The sequence below is a fragment of the Semicossyphus pulcher genome, unplaced genomic scaffold (assembly GCF_022749685.1).
Source record: "Semicossyphus pulcher isolate SPU_LCO1_2020_fin unplaced genomic scaffold, fSemPul1.0.p SCAF_3, whole genome shotgun sequence".
Taxonomy (NCBI): Eukaryota; Metazoa; Chordata; class Actinopteri; order Labriformes; family Labridae; genus Semicossyphus; species Semicossyphus pulcher.
In genome coordinates, this window is record NW_027211704.1 from 10,588,447 (window position 1) to 10,611,318 (window position 22,872).

At 41.3% G+C, this 22,872-nt stretch overlaps 1 protein-coding gene across 5 annotated transcripts in view; it reads right to left on the reverse strand.

Moving 5' to 3' along the window:
- chd6 (chromodomain helicase DNA binding protein 6) overlaps window positions 1-22,640 on the reverse strand; it is an 82,546-nt gene extending 59,906 nt beyond the window's left edge. For 3 of the 5 annotated variants that reach the window (XM_069679034.1, XM_069679035.1, XM_069679031.1), the window contains exons 1-2: window positions 20,613-20,705; window positions 3,559-3,608 (exon numbers count right to left, since the gene is read on the reverse strand). In XM_069679034.1, coding sequence (XP_069535135.1) covers window positions 3,559-3,588 — 30 coding nt within the window. In that variant the 5' untranslated portion in view covers window positions 3,589-3,608; window positions 20,613-20,705. The other 2 variants (XM_069679032.1, XM_069679033.1) reach the window with 2 other exon arrangements.
- Between the last annotated feature and the right edge of the window lie 232 nt (window positions 22,641-22,872).

A 22,872-nucleotide genomic window follows, 5' to 3' on the forward strand; every position in this document is an offset into this window, starting at 1 on the left:
GCAGTCCCTCTAATATGAATGGCAGTAAATAGGAATTTTAACGCTATTAAGTCCCCAAATCCAATAGCCAGTCAACAAACAGGTGTATTAAGACTTTTCTGATCAACAATCGGCGTCGTGACATTAAAATAGTCAAGGTTATAGGTGAACATGAGTGTCCTCATGTCTGCCTTCATTATAAATGGTGAACGTCCCCATCTTGTAAACGGAGGTGTCATAAACTGGCATCACATACACTACTGTGTGTATTTAAACTGTGTTACCTGAGTTAGATGGTTACTGTTAAAAAGTATTTATTTGTCGTAATGCTTAGTGTAGTAGTGTAGGCTGCAGTGTAGTGGTTAATGTAGCCGTACTTACAGGATTAAAGTGATCATATTATCGAGTATTTCCTACATAAGCTCAGTGTAACCAGTAATTTAGATGAAGTGCTCACTTGATTTTCACCACATTTTACATGAGATGCGACATGAAAATCGACAGAATTTCGTTGGCGAATGTGTGAAGAATCTGGTGACGGAGGCAGACTACAGCTCCTGCAGCTGTAAACACAACGATCGCTGGTTTAAGTTGTTTCGAAAACCAGTAGGAAACACAACACCGGGTCCCACAGTATACCATTTTCAAGCCTCCTGAAGCCACAGACCTCCTCTTTTACCCTCCGTGGTGGGGCGTGGTCATTCTGGCCAACGGGAAGTGACGCGTGGCTGCTCTCATCTATTGCAAATTATATTATAGCTACGTGTCTATAACTGTGGTGTCAAAGGTGTGCAGCGCTACACAGTCTGCACTGTATTCTGTACATTTCTGTCAACCATCAATCCCAGCTCATAAAGTGTCACAAACACAAACAGAAACAAACATCAAGCTAGTTCATTAACTGGTCATACAGACTTTCAAACTCCAAAATGAAGTAACGGCTGCACAGCTTCTCTTAACGTCTCCACACACACACACACACATGCCCACCAGTTCCTCCTCAGAGTCCTCTCTGCTGCTGTGACGTTATCTCTGTTGTTTTCAGATGTTTCAGACCGATAACCAGATAATCTGATGAACACCTGACAGGTAGATGAGATAACAGAGAGACAATCACTGCAGCATGTGAAATTATCAACACTTAGCGTCTGTACACAAGCTCTAAACTGCACACTCTGTAAACCAGGATACATTCACTTAAAGACGCAGAAACTCCTCCCTCTGTGTACCTTCATCTTTAAACATCATGACTTCACTGTTTAAACAATAAAGCTCCTGTAAATGAGAAAACGATCAATACAAGCATTATAATAGTGAAGAACAGGCTCATAAAAAGTCACTTCACCTGATTCATTATTGATTAAGGAGCCTGATGATTCCACACAAGTCAAATGAACACGCATTAAGATTTCAGCCAATAACAGATTAAACATCTTAAACAGACGTCTGTTAGAAACAGGGAGAATAAAACAAAACTCAGCCGTGCCAGCAGCTGTGTTAACGAGCAAACGGGAAGCTTTGAGTCACTGATGTAAAAATAAAGAGTGTAAAAGCACCAAATAAAGACGCTAACGATCATGTGCTCCAGTTATAGCCACGCTAACTCTCTGCTAACTCCCTGTCTCTGCAGTGTGTCGGCCTTGTGCTCGGCTGAGAGATGCTGTGTCACCTCACACCAACAAAAACTGTCTGAGTCATCACTCCGACTCAGACCGACTCATAAATATTACAAACAGCAGGACGTCACCACGAGGCAACAGGGAGGGAGACTGAAAGACCTCAAACAGAAGAGCTACAAGTCTGTGACAGCACGAGGGACGAGGTTCAATACACCTGGACAGTGAGGTTAACTAGTTTATAATGAGAAGTAGGTTCAGATTCAAAGCTTTACATGTGCACTACTTTTTCTACCATCCTGTGCATTTTAAAGTGTAAACAAACAAAACAGTGTAATAAAAGCTAATTATTAGCTTTCTATTCCCGTGCTCACTGTTTCACACCAAACACAGAGACAAATAGTGCACTCGTTAGAAAACAGGAAGTGATTTCATCCATTTTTTTAGGACTGAAAGCAAGAATATTTCCTTCCTGTGCTGCAGAGAGCTAAAAAATCATCACGACATTCTGCATATAAGCTTCATCTTTAGCATTATTGAATGGATCTGCAACCACGTGACAATATGCTATAAGACCTCAGCTTCTTTCATCTTTGAAGTTTGGATATCTTAAAGGGAGAGCAAATAGACCGGGAGGGTAGTGCTAATATAACAGAGCAGCCCATTATCCAACAAAGCCAAATAATCCTTACACCAATAAACTTTTCAAGCAACTTCATCATCCCAAACTGCCGGAGCTCTCTCACAGTCCTCTCTTTGTCTTGACAATCCACATGAAGTCAGAGTTATTTCATGGCATCGAGTCGCACACAAGAGATCCTGCTTGTGATGATGGTGGAGGGCTAATTGATAAGCCCCGTCCACTACCAGCCAGCCAAATTTGTTTTATATTTCCATCGTCACAACTATAGAGAGTCTATAATATTGATCTGTTCTAATCTTGTTTCTTTTGCTATGAACAATTGTTTATTTTACATTTTAGAAAATAAACCAGTTCGTTAAGCAGTATCGATATGAGTAGTACTACCGGAAAAATCTTAACGATACCTAGAGGGGACTGTGAGGAGCGCTGTCCTTGTTGAGTAAGACGCAGACTAACGCTCACTTGATGTTAGAGTAGAGAGGAAGGAAGCGCTTCGCTAGCAGCCTGCTAGCTTGTAATGCTAACATTACAGCCTCAATCACTGCAGGTAACACAAACCACTGCACACAGAAAGGCAGCCGCTTCTGTTTCTGCTCCATTATTCTTTACTCTTCTGGTAAATTTATACCAGGTGCATGATGGGAAATAATCTCAACAGGAAGCTCGTTGCAGTCTGAGAGAGAGTCTGAGAGAGGTTGCCACATTTGGGACCTCTAAGCTCCTTTAAAGGTCTTGAGTTGGGTAAAGGCATAACTGCAATCCTGCACAATACATTTCACTGTTAAAAAAAATGTTCATGCTTTACTTTTCTTACGTAAGTCTATTTAGAAACAAGGGGAAACAAAAAGTAGTTTTTTGCAACTTTTCTGTGCATTAAAATCCTCCTGTCGAAGTCAGCTGCTTGGAAGAGTGCAGCCGCTTCTTCCATTTAGATCAACGGCCTGGTTCTTCTTCAGAGTCTGACTAGTGCTCTTTGTTTTAGAGCCTTCTGAGGGTTAAACAGAGGTGGGAGCATCTGTCTTACAAGTGTCTAATGCTACAGGAGCCTCCATTCATGCATGTAAACAGTCGAAATAACCCCACAGCCTGGGGTTAAGCTGCACATGTGTTACTGCATTAAAGTGATCCAGAATATGTCAGAACGTTCACGCTGAACACTCTCAATATTAAAGCTTAAAAACATGTTTTATTTAGAATCAAAGCTGCTCAGTGTGTTTAAAGGTTTTTAGAAATGACCTACTTTTCTAATGTGCAACTGTGTGCGCATGTGTGTGTGTGTGTGTGTGTGTGTGTGTGTGTGCGTGTGTACTCAACACTAACCTGCTGCTTGTCCTTCTTGTGTATTTTCATCTTCTATCCCTTCACTGCATCTGTGGACACAAACGGACATAATATGCATTACTTCCAGAGACGCACACAAAACAAACACACTGAAAAGAGAATACACATTCAGACAGTGATGCTGTGAGGGGAGCTCTGTTACTCCACCAACTCAAATACACAGGAGAGAAAAGTAGAATCGTCAAAAACAGTAAATATTGAAATCTTTATTCTCCACCGACCCCACAGCTCCCGGGAGCGCCTTCTCAGTGTATCAAAAACTTAAAGTCCCAGCTCTGGATTGTAGATTGTGGACACAGACACAGACGTTACATTGCTCTCTTCAAAGATCTCCACCAGACTCCATTGACAAAAACAGTCATTTTACCTCACAGAAACCAGGAGATGCTGCTCTACTGCTGCCTCAATTGGTCAGTAAGTTTCTAATGTAAATAAAGCTTTTGTGTTTTGAATGGTTGCTTTGTATCCAACACATTCTTTTTTGTTACACACAATAACACACTCAGCAGGCTCTGTGTTCCATAGGGTAAAAATCACTGTTTTGTCAGCAGCTGTTACATCGCTCTCTTCACAGCCACCAGACTCCATTGACAAAAACAGTAATTTCACCTCGCTTAACGCAGGAGTTGCTGCTCTACTGCTGCTCAGTCATTCAGTGTTTTTTGTGTTTTTGTGTGTTACACAAATATTGTCTTGAATCAGAAGAAAAAAGTCACACGATAACATAAAGACGCTAACTGATCGAGGCAGAAACTCCTGTTTTAAGCAAGGTAAAATCACTGTTTTTATCAATGGAGTCTGCTGTCTTTGTAGACATCAATCCTCTTTCTCTGTAACAAAAAGGTCTATATATGTAGGGATAATTTCTGTAATGTTGTCAGACACTTAGTTTCAAAAACATTTTGTACTAATAAGTCATTTAGACCCCAAAAATATGTAAAAATAGCGCCCAGGTTTAAAATAACTGCACAAACCCTTTAACAGACTAAATTTTGAAGTTTTTTGGAAGAAAAAGATCTGCTACAGAAAGACGTCACAAGTGTTTCTATGCTCAACAAAGCTGCTACGACACCTGATGTTTTCTCACTACAGACGTCATCAGTGTGACATCTTCAGATCCTGAAATATGAAACATTTAACGTCGTCCTATCAACAGGTCACAATCTGAAAGCCAGACACACTTCACCATCAAAGAGCTCAACAGGATGGAAATAATTAAATAAAATGTGTGATTCAGGACTGAAACGACTCATTTTCACTTATGTGCACTGAATGGATTCCCAAAATCTGATCTGATGATGAATCAGAGGACAGACTGGATCCTCACAGCAGGCATCAGAACAGAAACACATGTATTTTATTAGACAGCAGGAGTACCAGGAGTGCCAAGGTGGCCTCTGTTGGCTGCACTGTACTCAGCTGAAATACTACACCATAATGTGTAATATATTCTTTGATTATTAACGTTCTGCAAACTTTGGTTCTGGTCCGTTTCAGGCTGCGATGACACAGAGATGTTTAAACAGAATCATTTCTGAACAGCTCCACGCTGAGAGGCGCTTTTAGAAACTGGTGCACAGTTTGGTATCGCCCGTGGGGTCGGTTTGATGCGGGAGTTTTAAGGTGGATGAGACCAAACTGATAGATTTTAATCGCCTTTATAACATCACTGAACTCATTCATGAAGAGTACAAGTTAAACCCTGTGTTTGTTGTCATCTTGAGGGAATACAAGAAGGAATTTCACTATTTTTATCTCAATTATAAAACTAGATGGAGGATTTTGTCTCAGCAAAGACAAGAAAGAGAAGGGTCGAGGGGTTTTTGCCTTTGAGACGTGAGCAGAAAGCAGCAGCTGCACACGTCAGAGATTATCTTCTCTTCAAGGGAAACTGTTCTCTGTTTAACCTTTAAAGTTGAGGGCAAATTATAAAATATCACATTTTAGCTGGAAAAAGAAAAGACAAAAGCTTTACTGGTTAACTATGATGAGTGAAAAGACTATGGGAGACTATATGAAGTATCACAATACATGGGTTACGAGTCAATAAATTCTGACAGAGAGCAACTTTTTAAATCAGATTCTAAGAAAACTAGAAACACATATCTGTGTATAAAATCTAAGTAAACAAATCTTTATGCAATCACAACAGTGAGATCTGCTTTTGCATTTTTCACAATCCTTTAAACGTCCAACATCATAGCTCTACTTTCTGTGCAATCTGACCGAGAGGAATAACAACTCTAAGATGTAGCTACGTCACCTTGGACAAAAAGCGTCTGCAAAATTAAGTTGTAATATTGCAAGTGCATTAATATTTTCTTACACCCCTACAGTGGACAATGTAATGCTAAATACTCTGGAATAAAGTTATCTGTTTAATTAAAGCAGCTTTCTGAGTAACTTTGAAAGTCTTTTTGTGCAAATTCCACGTAAAAAAATGTTTCTATTCCAGCTCAAACTGTCTTCAGGTTCAAATATAATCAAATTCTTTAAGTCCAAAATAAATCAGTTTCAAAATGGCACTCCACGACATTCCCGACATGGGAACATTTTGTGTTTTAGCAAAAAAAGGACAGCTTATTTTAGGGTGATAAACGGTAATCGACAAGGGTAATCCCGCTGCAACGTCCCAAACGGTTTCCATGAGAAGAAACGGGCTGCATATTCTGAAACGATGCAAATTCAAAAACACATGCAACGAAAATGCGGTGCAAATGAGAGAAATGTGCTGCAAAAGGGCGGAAAAAAATGCCTTAACATCAAACGTACTGCAAATACAGAAACGATACAAAGTCAAAACCACACAAACCCAGAAAACACATGCAAAAGAAAACCGCTGCAAATCCAGTCAATACAACAGAAGTGCTCCAGGCCTGTAGGGGGCGCTCGGTATAACAGCTAAGAGCAAGAAGAAAGTGTAGCTTCCCTTAGCTACAGATCTAAGCTTCAGAATTTGCATCACGTTTCTTCAAATGGAAACCATTTGGTCCGTTGCAGCACGACTGCCCTCGCCCACCGTAGTGATGAGACTGTACGCTGACTTTGTCATAAAGTGGTCTGAAAGTTACAATAACTTCTGGGACAATACATCCTCCAACAGAAATAGACATCGCGAAAGGCCTAAGTGTGTATTTCCTGCAGGATATTACTATCAGAGAATAATGTGTGAATGAACATTTATATTATTTCATTTTACAGCCAAATGTGTTTCCTGTCTGCCACTGTAATTATGGTTAAAAGCTGCCGCTGGTTTTACGCTGGAGGAAATCAACAGAAACAAAGTCATCTCATGTGCTGCAGTGGACGCAGGCAACAATCCAGTTTTCCTTCCCACCTTTTAGTTTCATGTGTCAGTCTATAACTATGAACCTGCCAGACGAGATATCAGTCATTTTTACAGCTTCACTCACACACCTGCCTCCCTGTCCTGCACCTCCTGCCCTCCGCAGAGACAGGGCAGGCTCTAAAATGAGTAAAAAAATACAATTGAGTTTGGTTAGAATTAATGTCAGATCTGTGGAGACCAACACTTCCCTCATGTGGAGACAGAAAAGCACCGAACAAACCTCAACAAACACGAGTAAATAAAAGAGAGTTAATGTTTCCTGCTTCCTTCCTCGGGGGTTTTTAGAAATCAGATTCTCACCTCTCCTGGCTTTATTTACTTCAACACTTGTACACTTTTTTCCTGCACTTAACGACACAACTTCCTGTCTCTCTCTGCAGAACTGCTGCTTTTTAAACAGCTCAGATGGTGGGACAGTAACCGGTTCCACGAGGCCCCACGACCATTCAAACCTCTGATGAGTGAACTTTCTGCCTTGGAGGAAAATACCACTAAAGACGTGTTCAGAGTTCACCGCACACCGAAAGGCTTCACTGCTGACTGTCATACTGAAGGCCTTCCTGCATCTGCAATACATACATTTATCTGTAAAACTCCAATGTCACTTAAGTATTGCAATGAAACGTGGGTAATTAAAGGGTCTGATTTACTAACATTTACAGAAAGTTTAGAGGAAAATCAAACTCTGTTCACTAAAAGTTTTTCCATTGACAGGCTCAGACTGTTATTCTAAGTGTCTGACAACATTACAGAAAGGATCAGAGATCCTCTTTGTTACAGATGAAGATGATTTTTTTTTAACCACAAACAGACATTACATCACTCTCTTCAAACACACCAGACTCCATTGATAAAAACACTGATTTTACCTTGCTTAAAACAGGAGTTTCTGCCTCAATCAGTTAGCTTCTTCATGTTATTGTGTGACTTTTGTCTTTTAACTGGTTAGTCCTGATTCAAGACCGTATTTGTGTAACACACAATAACACAAAAAAAACACTGAGTGACTGAGGCAGCAGTAGAGCATCAACTCCTGTGTTAAGCGAGGTGAAATTACTGTTTTTGTCAATGGAGTCTGGTGGCTCTGAAGAGAGCGATGTAAAAATCATCTTCCTCTTTACGTAAAAGAAGATAAGGCAGTTGCAGTGGCTCTTGTTCTTCTCCAGCAGAGACAAAGTTTGATCAGGTGTAGAAGACAATCTTGTACAACACCTGAACTACACCTCCAGCTGACTGCGACCTTTACGCTTTGACCTTCCGAAGGAGGGGATTCTCTGATCTAACAGACTGAGGGAATATAAAAGTATTACATGTATTACAAAGAACTTGACTTTTTAAATAATACTAAAAATAATAATTTCATTCTTAGGTTACATTTGAGTCCTGTAGGGCCAGTGCTGACAAATATTAAAGTCCATCTCTGGTTACAAGCCTACCTTTTTTTACCTACACCTGAAGAACGACAGCAGCACCTTGTTTTGGATGTATTGCATGCTAAGTTGTATGATGAACTCAGCCTGATGTTCATTTTGCAGCTTGTTTTAACTTCCTCTGCAGAAATACACACATTTAAATAATCTTTTCTGCAACCTGAGTCCCAAAAAAAAATAACCCACAGATATCTCGCTCAAGAGAGAACAGACGGCTGTCAGACAGCAGTATGCAGGTTTTCTGCTGTTACTGCAGGATCAACATTTCAGTGACTCAAGGAGTTGCTTAGTTTGACTAAATTACATTTCAATCTAGGTAAGAAGTTCATTCCGAGAGCTGGATTAGTTTCACAACAGGTGAGCTGTCAGGTGAAGATATCAGTATCACTGTGCTTCATGGAAACAGCTCCTCACACTCTGAACACTCTGTACAGCAGAAGCTTCCCTCTGTTGTTGTAAAATGGCATCAGCAGTCAGCAGCAGACAGACAGGCCCTCCACCCACCTGTCTCGCTGACAATACCACTACAGGTAATTGCGACATCTCCTACATGGACGTACAGCATAACTATGACCTGAATACTGGACCTAAAGATAGCTTCACCTGGCACGTACATGAAAACATTTCTAGCTTCCTGCTCTCAAAGGTTTGCAGCGCTCTGAATGTGTGCAGCAGAGTTTCACCCATTCAGTCCCAACACTTTGCACTGTGATGATGTCACAGATACTGCTCTTATATTCATTTTTAATTTTGGGGCAACATCTCTTTTAATATGCAGGTCTATGGGGACTTTCTTTTTGGCCATATTGGGCGTTAAAATGGTGGTTCGACCAAGCAACAGCCCCTTAACCAAGTAACACATCTATGACCTGCACACGAGGTCAGAACCAGAGTCATGGCGGCCATCTTTGAAATCTTGACACTTAAGCTTTAAATAAAAATAAAAAAAACAGTTGCTTACATCTGAATTTCTATGAAATTGCCTCTAACTGTTGACGCCATGTTGCCTCGTCTCACGTATCAAACATCTGTTTTCTTTGTTGCTCTCATTTCTAACTCCCTCTCTTGTTGCATGGCATTACGAGCAACAAATCCATCCAGTTTCCTTTATTATCCAGTGTACGATGCAACAAGTATCTGGGGGGATAAAATCAGAGCAAACAACTGCACGGAATAAATGCTGATGTAACCAGCGCGCAGCTAACTTAGAGGAAGTAGAGGAAGAAGCTGCTAATTCAAAGAAGAAGAAGTTAGCGGCTAACATACAGCAGCTGGAAATGTCCAAATCGGGGAGACAACAAGGTCGGGGAGCTCCTTTTCCTCCAAGCAGAGGAGGAGATAAACCCCAACATAAGACATAAACACGCTTCTTTAGCTTCTTGAGCGCTAGCATGCTCTGTAAAAACACTCAGAGGAAATACGGCGGCGTTGTTGGTTCTGTGTAAAGAGAAAATGATCTTTTTCAGGATCTCTGAATAAAAAATAACTATTTATATCACTGATGATAAAAAACTGCAGGATCAACAGACAATTTAAGCTCTTCAAATAACCTCCTACACAGACTGACATCGAGCTCTGGGAAATGTAGTGCAGAACCACACAGCATGCATGCACACATAGTGACACTGAAAGTTAGATGCTTTAAAGCCGTTTATCGGACTCTCCAGAACCTGAGGACACGCACACTGGAGTGTGTGCACTGAGCTGTACTCTGGGGGGGGCGGGGCCTGCGTGATGCGTCATGTCTGTCATGAGGGAGGATGCGTCATGTGGAGGACATGGAGTGAAAGTGAACCAGTGTGAAAACAGGACGACACAGCATCACACCCTCGTCACTCCATCTTCTGTTGCCATAGAGACACTAAAAGACTAAATCTGTCAATGATGAAGTATGTTTGTGTTTATGTGAACGCAAATCTATTCTGTATTATTTGTTGCCTGAAAACACAAAAGCTAAAACAAATATCATCGTGAATTTGTTATTTTTCTTCTGCTGCTGCTAATTTTTTATTTAAATGTTACATCAGCTTGTTACTCTAGATTTATCCTGGAATAACCTCACTTCCATCTTCCTTTTTAGCATTTTATTCATTGTAATTTGATATATTTAATACTTCCAGTGTAATGACATAAAATAAGTACTGTTTTGGGAATAAACTGCTCCATTTCTAAGAACTGACAGTGTGTAAATATGCTTTATGAACTCTGAGTAGAGCAGATAAAAGATTCTCACTGCTTCTGGAAACAGAAGAGCATGTGATTGTTAATAAGACTGGGACACAGAAGTCTATACATCATATTACAGGGTTTGAGGCAGGATCGTGTGACAAAGGGAAAAAGTGCTCTATTAGAAGATTTCTAAGTGATGATGATATTATGAAAACTGTTAGAACAACAACTATATTCAACATAACATTTAGACATAACAAGTGATAGTTTTTAATGAATAATCAGGATGATGAATAAGGCGGTCCAGACGGTACACCTGTTTGTTTCACCTAAAGTTTGCATTGACAAATAACTTGCTAAACATTTGTTCTGTTATAAACCTTTTCCAGGCAACAATTTGCTAAGCAACATCAAACATTTTCTTTTTGTAGTTCAAGACAATTCCCAAAACATTTTAAGAATGAGACGCCTTCCAACTGATTTTAGCAACGGGATATTTCATGTTTCATGTGAGTCACGTTCTGGTTCAAACATGAAAGCTCTGGTATTTTTAAACTTGGCCTCTTTTCTTTTACATATTTTAGGCTCTTAATGACAAACATGTATAAAGAGTGTTTGAATGTCTCTAGTAGATCCTGCAGCAGTGAAACAGGCTGTGATGGCTTCAACATAATCCTTGATGGATCAAAGCGCATCCACTATAAGTCTGCGGGTCGCAGAAGACCAGTAACTCCTGAGTTCTGGGAGGTAAAATTACTGTTTTTGTGAATGGAGTCTGGTATCTTTAAAGAGAGCAATGTAACATCTGTTTGTTGTTAAAACAAATCATCTTCCTCTTGAACAAAAAGGTCTATCTCTGTAGGCTGATGCATTGTTTCACTATCTTCATTTTAGATCTTTTTCAGTTGTATAAAATAAAATCACCTGTGCAGCCTCGCTCAGCTGTCTATCATCTTCTCTCACCTCCATCTTTATCTTCTCAAAGATTAAAAACATCTGACTGTATGCCACTAAATCAGAGAGGGTTAACAACAGGTAACACACAGAGCCGTCATGCCCTGACAGTAAAAACACTCCTGTAGCCTCACAGTCATTGTGTGTGACAGAGAGGAGAAGACCCTCCTTTAGACTCCGCCTCTGAAATCTAAGTGAAACAGACAGCGTGGAGGCTTTCTCAGGCTTTGTGCCAGCTTGTTTTATCCGCACACACCTGTCAGCCATGAACACTGAGGCGAGAGCGGGAATCAAACGTCTGCTCGCTAATTTTACAGGCGCACACACACACAGCAGAGCTTTCACACAAAGAAGGCTCCATTGGAAATATGAACCAAGACATGCTACATTTTTTACACAATCAGAAAGTTCAGAAAATTATTGAAGCAGAAATATTTGTAATTAATAATTTCATGAATATATTTGATTGATATTGTGAGGCGTGTTTTCCTGATAAAATATGTCACAGTGGAGCTCAGGTAGCCGTGATATTTTAATGGTGATTTTTCATGTTTTACATGCAATGATACAAACTGATATGTGAAGATATCCTTTATTAATATATTGAAGATATTGGTTGCAGCCCTGCACCATCATGTCTACTTCAAAGATCAGAACTAAATTGGTTCATTAATTAATCTTTTAGTTATGTGAATATTCACAGCTGCAGCTTCAGAAAATGCGGGAATGTTGTGCTTTTATCTGTCTGATAGCATGGGGACTTTAATATGTTAACTGTCTATTTATTTACTAGAGACTTTAAACATTCATCAACATTCTAGTTTAATTCAGCTCATTTTCAACAGTAGTCCCTGGACAGAATAACACATTGGTGCTTCATGTCATCAATACAAAGCTTCAAGCTTCAATAATTAAAAACCTATATAACACATAATTACATTACAAATATAATAAAGAATGAGAGTGTGTAAAGGCAGCTCCACAGGTGAGCTAATCAGTCCCTCCAGGACGTTTTCTATGCACTCCAATAAAGCCATCTATTGGCTGAGCGAGCTGTTTGTCTTCTGACATCACTTCCTGTCGCTTTCCAGTCAGGACTCCCAATAAAATATGGAAAAACTGAATAAAACTAAACTGCCATGAAATGCTCTTTTAACAGTGCACATGCACATTACAATGCTATCAATGCGTGCAAAGGAGAATCTACACATTTACATGTACACTTGCTTATAGCTCTGCTGCAGCAGTATAAAAGCATTGATAAGAGACAGGAGGATTACTGTCTCACTGTACAATGACTATTTCAGATCAGCGCTGAACCACACATCAGTAACACAGCCTCTGATTGGTCCATCGACAACACAACACAAGGCATCAGGTGACTAAGTGGACGGCTAACAGTTTTCAGCGCAGAAACATGATAAATAATCGGAAGGAGACGTCAAGTGTTGGATTTATTATCATGGATTTACTGTAAAGAGTCTCAATGAAGACTCTGAAGTTTAAGGCCGGATCAGCTCGTGAAAGAGAGACGATCACACCGATCAGCTGTCTGCTTCACAGGAAAAAAGGACATCTCTAGCATGCAGCGTTAAAAACACATTAAAGACACAGGAAAAGATCTTTGGCCAACATTACAGTCGTTAGGGGATCAATATTTGAATAACAAAGAAGTGATTATGGTTATGAACATGAAGACGCACTGGAGTTTCTACAGCGGACAGACATCGTCCCGCCTGTCTCTTTTCAGAGACCTTATTCCCTCAAACACTCGACCTGCACAGACGAGGACGAATCAAACGTTTGCTGCAACTTAGACTCACCTGAGGGACGACAGAAAGCGGACTGAGCTAAATCACAACCAAACCCTGCTTTGTTTATCAAGTGTGTGTGTGTGTGTATGTGTGTCTGTGTGCGTGTGTGCGTGCTTGCATGCACAAAGAGGCGAGCATGTTGTTAAAATGGAACACAGCCCGTGCTCGCTCCGTCCCTGCTTCACGCTCCCACGAGGGAACAAACAAAGGAGCGTACGGAGTTGTGGACACTCAGCTGTCTCATATTAATGAGATTAATCACTAATAATCACCACACACACGCACACACACCCTCCGACCTCTGCAGCCTCTCTGATGACACACTTTTGCGCACGACGAGCCTCCAGCTGACCCACTACTCTGCTGCTGCTGTGACATCGACTGATTTAGACGATTTGGTGCTATTTTTGAGGTGAATCCTGCAGCTTTTTCCTCTCATTGAACCACATCAGCGCTCTGAAACCCACTGCCTGAGGTACTGCATGTTCAGAAGAGGACTCACTAACAGAGAACACCTACGCACAGGTAATGTGTCCAGTAAAAGATGGTATTCTATAGTACTACAAAGATAGACACGCCGTCGTCAGGATCGGACAGGATCTTATGTTTAATAAAGTTCTGTGTGCTGACCATCAAAAAAAGGTCGGCTGTAATTGTTTATTTACGTATTGTTGCTGCTGGATCACATGGCTGTATTCTCCAGTGCGTAATGGACACTGGACAGTGTATTAATATCTGTGGGCACGATTGTCGGTCACACAGGTAGTTATGTCGGAGGATAAAAATAAATGTACCTCTTAGTTGCTTGTATGTGTGTGCTTCTGCCAGTATTAGGGAGAGCGCGCATCGGAACAAGCGCGCATGATGGAGAGCTTGTTGTCGGTCTCCAGCTGTGCTTCTTAACCGTTGAGTGTCGGTTAACCGGTCAAAAGAAAAATACCAAATGCACATCCCTACGTATCGCTGCTTCTGTCTTTAGCTGTTTGTTTAATGAAGCTCCAGAGACACTTAAAATAAATATATCAGACCAAAGATTCACGACAAAACAAAATAGTTGAAATGTTGCAGTAAAGATGCAGTGCTGAAAATTAGAGTGGCTCCATTACCAAATCCAGTTTTGGTATCCGCCTCAGATACAGCCTAAAATGACATATCAGTATTGGCAGATATCATAACTTGTAAACCCCCACCCCCAAAAATCACAAGGTTTCAGGTAAATTTCTTTGTGACAAAAGCAAAAGTCTGGATCAAGTGTGGATTTTAATATCAAGTTAAAGCTAACAAAATGTCAGCAATCAATGTTTTTCAACCAATAATATGTATTATTATCTGTATCAGAGGGCTATACTCTGATCGGTGAATACTAAAGTCCAGGTATTAGAATCTCTCAGGAAGAACAAATGGTGTCTGAATCAGCTAAGACTGATGGCGTCTCCTACATTCACCAGCTGTTTGAAAACATGAGGCTCGTTTCAAGAGCCAATCAGCTTTTAGCAAAGTCAGATGAGTGAGTCGATAACAAACTTGCAGCTGGTATGTGGCTGACCGCATCAGGTCATGTGCGCTTTTGTGGGCAATGTGTTACAAGGACTGTCCTTATGAGGCTGATGACATAGGTGAGGACAGCGGAGCAGCAGCCCCGCCTACTCCCCGAACAAAGTATCCAGAGCCGCATAGACAGAGAGTCGCGTCGGTGGAGGTCCAATATGCTCCATGATCCGCCATTGCGATGTCGCGACTCTCTCTCTCTACGGCTGTGAAAGTACCTTCACTCACTCAGTCAGTCAGTCAGTCTGACCCCGGCGGAGTTACTCTACACAAACAGCTTCATTTAAAGACGAGATAAATTCAAAGACGACTACAGGAGGACAGAGATAAAGCACTCCTTGATAAATAAAAGAGCCATTTTATCTTCAATCATTGATATTTATAACATCTTAAGTATGTTTTGAGTTGTGAAATGGTATCCATCCATCACACAATAAAACACTCTTCCTGACAACAAAATGTGCATGAATCACAAAACAGATTTTTAATAAATTAAAACTAAAAAGAGAGAATTTAGGGCCTCACATTCAGAGTTGTATGAGTGCTATGACATGTCATATCATGCAATGGTTGAAACAAACCAAAGTTATAGATTTTGCTATTCTGTTCCAACCGCAGAAGATATTTCTTGGACGGCAGTGTAAAATGATTTGGGCAGACATGAAGGAGGAGAGTGAAGGCGTAAATCCAGAGCAGGAGGAAGCAGCTCACCTGTTAAAACCTGTCAGACCTGAAAATATCGTTCCTTAAAAGTATTTAAAGGTTCTGTTTTGAAAGAATATCAGTTTAAATGTTTCGACTCTTTAGTTTTCAAACCTACAGCGTTCTGCAGCTTCTGTAATAAAACTTTCAAGGGCATTTTGGGACTTCATCATGATGTTAACTGCTGTATCTGTAGCAGACTATACTTTAAGATATCTTACTGCGGCCTTCTCGGCCCAACATGCTAAGGATGTGAGATAAAACAGAGGAGAGCTTTCCCATCTAAATAACTTTGGACTCATTAACACTTAACGGGACATTACAATAAGATTGATCAGATCTGCTTCAAGCTATTGACATCACTTGTCTCCACCAACAGACTTAGAGACAAACAGAACGTGTAGCCAGTGGCACACTATAAAAGACTTCCAGCATTTATTATCCGTGTGCTGCTTTGTTTACAGTCCGACTAGCAACTTGAGAAGGATGGAGATGGAGTTGAGAGCTGACGTCTAAGAGGAGACTGTTAGCTGTTAGCATGTAGACGTCTGTTTATAGAGGTTAGTATAAAATAAATAATCGTCAGATGAAGCTGATGGAGCTGGATGGTGTTACGGAGGATTGCGTTCCTCCTCTTTTGCTCTCCACACAGACTGTTTTTCCTGCACACAACCAAAGCCTGCTGATACATGATTGGTCAAAACTCGACTGCAACGACTGCAAACAGGACAAAAGCACTACAGATACTAAAATCCTGTCCTGTGCCTACAGGTGTGATACAGTTATTAACATTTTGTATTCCTCATTTAATCAGATATCATGATGTATCATTATTTGATTATCTTGCAATATATCAATTATCGCAGATTCGCTGTATCGTGATATTATCGTTATCGTGGGCCACGTATCATATTGTGAGTTACACTGCGATTCCCACCACTAGATTCTACATTTTCATGCAGATCTGTAAACAGAGATTTGTGACAAACGAAGATGAAGAATGAAAACACCATCTTTCAAACAGCAGTGAATGAGTGAACTCATCTCCTCTTTCATCCCACATTTCTTTTAGCAGAAGGCACAACCAAACATCCGTCTGGATGTGTGAATTTAACTGTTTAACACACTTTTTGGCTGGTCAGCCCTACACACGGGTCTGTATGTGACTGACTGAGTGACTGAGTGATTCGTAGAGAGAGAGACTTGCAACATCACAATGGCGGATCATGGAGCATGTTGGACCTCCACTGACACGACTTTCTGTCTATAAGGCTCTGGATACTTTGTTCGGGGAGTAGGCGGGGCTGCTCCTCCGCTGCTCGTCCGCTGTTAGTATTAAGTTTAAAACAGTTACCTGTCTCCTGCAACACCTGCAGCTGAAGAAAGGAGCCTATAGGGACTGTGTGCTGCGGAAATACTTTAGAAGGTACATGCACCTGTTCTTGGGTCTGTAAAGCACAAATGTATGAATAAATGGTTATTTCTATCATCTAAGCTTAAGTATCTTTATTTGGACAGACTTCAGTGATTTCAGCGATTTAAAACAAACTACAGAACCATAAATACCTGCTTGTGTTACATTTGTAAAGATCTGTTGTGGCAACCTGAAAACAGGTGTTTAAATGTATTAAATGCTTCTTGTTATTAGTTTGGGTTTTTCCCATTAGATCAATCAGCAAACGCACAGGTCCTGAAAACTGAAAAGGTCATAGAAAGTTTCCTTAATGTGCCAACAAAGAACCTGTATTCATATTTTTAACCCTCTGAAAAGGCAGAATCACATTTATCACACCCATGGGGGTTAATGGGGAATTCTGGTAATTATAAACCTGGGCTCTGGTTTAACAGATTTTGGGGACTAAATGACACATAGGTACTGAGAGTAGGGCTGGGGCAACTCGTCGACATAATCGACGCCATCGATTGCGGAAATACGTCGATTTGTATAACGTGCGTCGCTGTGTCGCAAAAACAAGAGGGCTGAGTGAAGAGCTGGAGCACAGTAAAGTTATGTACGTGCAGAAACGGATCTCGTCACTCATTGCTGGCGTTCTCCTGGGGCGCCACATTCTGAGGAGCGCTGTCTTGAGCCTCACAATTTTGAATGAAGTGGTACAATGTTTAATATAAGCTTAGCTTTCTCTCTGCTCCGCTCGTATTTACCGTCACTCTGCCACTCTCTTCCTCTCTCTCTCGTACTTGCTCGACCACTCATTCAATGCGCACTTCACAACACAAGTTCACCACGAGAGGAGAGGAGAGGAGAGATGCTTTCAGGTCCAGTTGGGAAAAACTCAAACTCGATCTTTTCATAGAGGGGAGGATAAGAAGTAGGCCTTCGCTGTACCTTCTCAAAAACTGTTGATTTATGTTGTGAAGTAGGTTCTGTAGTTTAATCAGCTCCCTCTGCTCATTTTAAGAAAAGTTCAGGGAAAGGGATGCTTTGACATACAGTGATTAAATGTATGTGTCAGAGCAATCCTTTTGAATTATTGTTAATATTTATAAATTGTATCATTATTAATATCATCACACAGTGACGTGGAAATTGGAGATTAAAACAAGTAATCGTAAAAAAAAAAATCTTTAGAATAAACAATAAATGAGTTACGAGGTTTACAAGGATTAAATGAGGCAGCTACTGTAATATTATTGTTAATATATAAATATTCTACTGTTAGAAAGAACTTATTTAATTTTTGGACAGTTGAAAAATAAACATATTGTTCTCTTAAAGTTATCGTTAATTTGCATCGTGTAAAAAATGTGTCATAAACTTGTGTAAATCTGTGCCTGTCTCCTTCAACATAGCCTAAATGACCATGATCATATTTGCATTAAACTGTCAGTGTAAAGTGATCAGTGAGTGTACACTTTATAATGAAACACAGCACTGAGTTTAAGTGTTTGCAGTCACTGAAGGAGATGAGACACCTTACTTCAACTCAAATGTAAAAGTCATTTCACGTTTGTTTTAGCAGAATTAGCGTAAACATCCTTTCTCTGACAACAGGTGGGTCCCTGAACGCATCACCTGGAACATCTCCAGTGTCACCCTGTCGCCCTGAGTTAAAACATGAAGTTTATGTTGTTAATAACAGGAGACTTCTACACTAACTCAATAATTATAACAGAAATATTTCAGAAACATACAGAACGTTTGTTTTGAACTTTACCTGTTAAAAACGGGGTATTAAGAGCGACTTAAACATTTATTATTACCAGATAAATCATCATCAGAGTGAAGGTGTGCTCCTGCAGAAAGGTCACAGGATCAATACCAACGCTAGCTGCTCTGTTGTCTCCATGATCTCAATGTTTCCTCTACAAACAGCCGAAACATCTGCCGTCATGTTTTTATCATAAATACATCAGCAGGAATAAAATACTGGAGGGGTTTCTACTCCAGCTTCAACAGGGAAAATATCGTTATTTTCACACATAACCAACTCGTCAAAGTGCAGCTGTGGTGTAAAAAAGCACCATACCATGCGAACAGGTAGGCAGACAGACACGTTCAGATTGGAGTCTTTAAAAAGCAGAGGCGAGCCTGCAAACACAACGCAAACAAAGCAAAGCAGAGCAAAGCAAAGCAGGTGCTCCATCCTGTGAGGTGTTCACCCGCTGGTCCACCATGCCGCCTGCTATTAAAACTTTGCAACGGCTTAGTCTTTGAGATTTGAACCAGCGACCTTCAGCTCATTCCAAACAAAATTCCAGATTTAAAACACGAGGAAACATGAATTACTCAACCTTCCACAACTGCAGAATTGTATGCTAAAAACAGGGGATTCGTGGAAATTGGTGGAGGACAAACTCCAGCCAAACATTATCCGAAACTCTGGCAGCACAGTCTTGACCAAAATAACCTGACCAACATCTCCATCACCTGCAAGACAGACAATAGAGCATCACACAGGTTACCTCTGTCAAACACAGAACTCTGCTCTATAACTCCCTCAATAACGCTACACATGCACATACTTGCACATCTAAACTCCTGTTGACCTCACTGCACCGCTGGCATATGCACAGGTTCCCCCTACATGTTTCCTCCTGGCTGGTGTTAATAATATCAGGATTATTATTATTATTATTATTATTATTAATATTAATCTGTTAATACAATGAGGAAAAAGTACATTACACATAACTTTCCTGCTGCATATTATCTATCATGTTATATTATATCATAGCATATGTTTTTATTGTGTGTTCTCTTGATATTTTGATTTATATTTTTCTTATATTTATAGAAGATGCTAAAGTTTTCTCCTTAGATAGTATTTTATAATCTATTATTCAGTTATTATTCAGTTATATTTCTTTGATAAATACATATATTTCTTTCTTGAAGTGTTTATGTACATTTACTGTGTATTTATTGTGCCCTGCTGTGACATATTAATTGCCCAGTGTCTGGATCAATTAAGTGCATATTAATTCATCTATATACATCAATCTAATAAATGTGTGGACACTTACCTAACTTTAAGGTCTTTTCTTGTAATAAATTTCATGTATTTATTACTGTATTCAGAGCACAGTGGCTGTTGTTGTTCAGCTCCAGGCTCATCCTTTGTCTGCTGCCCAGCGGTGTTACACCTGGCCGGGTCATGACTCATTACATGTCCGCGCACATACCTGGCTGCTATAGCTACAACAGTTTCCACAGGCTAACAGGCTAACCACCTAGCATACACCTCTGTCTGTGGGGTTTTCAACGCTAGCAGCCGCAGAGGCTAACTCACTGCTAGCTTGAATGTTGCAAGGATTGCCACAAGTTGGGGGAGCTAGCTGGGAGGAAAATAAAGAAGTTTCCGGTGAGGAAGGAAAGGATGAAGAACACAAACACACACACCGGCGGAGAAAAGAGACACTGTGTCCTTTTTCATGTTAGCACCCGATGCTACCGAGCTAGCATGCTCCGCTAGCTGTGTAATGTCACTGCATCGCTGTTGTAAATACATTATAACAGCCCTCTCTCCTTACACGTGTGGACAGCCGCTAAAACTCCTTCCAGGGGACACCGCTCCGCGGAAAAACCCTCCCCGGCGGACAGCTCACCTGCTCCGGACACCGGACACACGCTCTCACCGGCGACACATCCCCCCGGTCAGCCCGAAAAACACTGGCGCTTTTTATTTCCAAGGACACAAAATCGCCATGACAGTTTAGAAAAATGCATAAAAAATTAGCAGGCAGGGGAGGGAGGGGAGAGAGGAGAGAGGGATGGGGAGGTGAGGAGGAGGAAGAGGAGGGAGGGATGGGCCGTTCGTGGACGATTCGGCTCTTTAAGTGAAGGGGGGAGTCGGTCACTGGTTGTACTTTACCTATTGCCTACTGGTTGTACTTTACCTATTGCCTATTGAAAGGTATGTTAGCAGGTAAAAAGGGACAGGCTGGGCTATAATCTTTCAAATATAACCATCATAAAGCAAATCAAGTTATTTTGAGGGACTTTCACTCATAAGGAAGGAGCCGCAATCCCATTTCCACAGGTGTAATACTAGCCGGTTTTATTGTGTGTTGTATTTTTTTCTTTTGTTGACATGACACTTCATATGCCAAAATCTAATAAAGGTATTTTAAGGTATTTTTAGTGTGACTGAAGTAAGCCCAGCTGATTTCCTCTCTCAACAGTATTTTAATCTATTTTAACCGTGCCACACAGGTGAGATCATCACTGTTAAAGACAGCAATAGACGTTCTCTGTCGTAATGTGTAGTGTCATTTGGGGCTGTAATGCAGTGGTGAACACAGTCATCGACTTGAATCAATGATTGTACATAAAGATCGACAGCACGCCTCCATCTACTCTCATTGTTCTTATTTGAACCCAAAATACTCCTCAGTCTGCTGCAAAACAGCTTCTTGTGTTGGTCTGAAGCAGATATTAACGGTTATGGAAAGTTCAGAGATTGTAGTGTTACACCGGGCACACACCTGAGGCGGGAGCGCCGCGAATAACCGCGAAGCGCCAAGAAGCGGAGCCCTGCAGCGATCGTTGCGGCGTCTGGTCTTTTTGAGCTTCGCAGCACTTCCTATTCCGGTGTGTCCCCTGCGTCAGTGTTAGTTACTTCTCCTCTCGCCGTTCCTCCTCTACTCTGCTACACGGGAAAACACTGCAGAGCCTGATTTGTCACTTGTGAGAAAAATGAACACTTGGATATAAATCAGCAAGATAAGAACAAATTATGACAGAAACCATGTTGGAGAAAAAAGTATTTGATATGTATTTTGAATTTATAGTTTGACACATGTCCCATCTGTTCATATGGAGGAGGCAGTTCTTTATGACTATACTGCAGCCAGTCAGCAGGGGGCGATACAGAGGTTCTGAGGAGCTCTCATGTCAGCCATCTTTTTATGCAAACAGTGGTTTGAATCAGTTGAAAGGAGCAGCTGTGTTCTTCCTCTGTCAGGGGAACACAGGGATTGCTGGCTTGCAGTTGTTTGAACACCAGTAGAGTCATCATACCGGCTCTGCTCGTTCACTTACAGGAGCCGGTCTTTTGAGCCGACTCGTTCTCGAACGACACATCACCAAAACACACACCTCCTCCCTGCACACAAAGACGAGCCGCATCCAGAAGTTAAACCGTTCTTACCTAAAATGGCTCCTGCAGCAGCTCAAACACACTCTGCGCTTTATTCTCATGAAGTTTCTCAGCAGCAGCAGCCGCGGTGTGTCTGCTGCAGCCAGCCTAACATTACCATCAGCAGCTCACTCACACACATTCTGCCATTGGCTGCAGCCTGGCGCAGCTGGCCTCGTGCATGTTTCCATTGGCCCTGCAGCTGTCAAGCAAGCAAGCAACCCGAGCGAGCCTGTCCCGGGTTTGTCTGAGAGGGACCGCGGCAGCCCCAGGCAACACCATTGTGTATTGTGTGCGGGTTTTTCCCTCTTCCTGCCTGCTGATCGCGCTGATGTGAGGCTCGCGCGCCCTGCCTGCTGTCTAAAGGTGGGGGGGTTGTTGTTCTTACCGCAGACTCGCAGGGAGATCCTCTTCGTACCGGGGGGAGCTTCCTCCGCACCGCCCGGCTGCTCCTGCTGTCATTGAAGGAGAAAACAACAAGAGGGGAGCGTTCAGCCTTCAGCCCCCCCGATGCAACAAAACCAAGGGGTTTACATTTCTCCTCCACTGGCTGCATCCACCAATCATGTCGCTTTTTACTCCTCCATCATTACCGGGTCTGAAGGGCGGAAGAACAGACATGAGACATTCCACGTCTTGTGCAGATCAGACTGTGTTTCCCGGATGTTCAGCCTGTTTGCTGGACTTCTAATAAGCTGTTTGTGGGCTGCAGAGTGTTTGTCTGATCC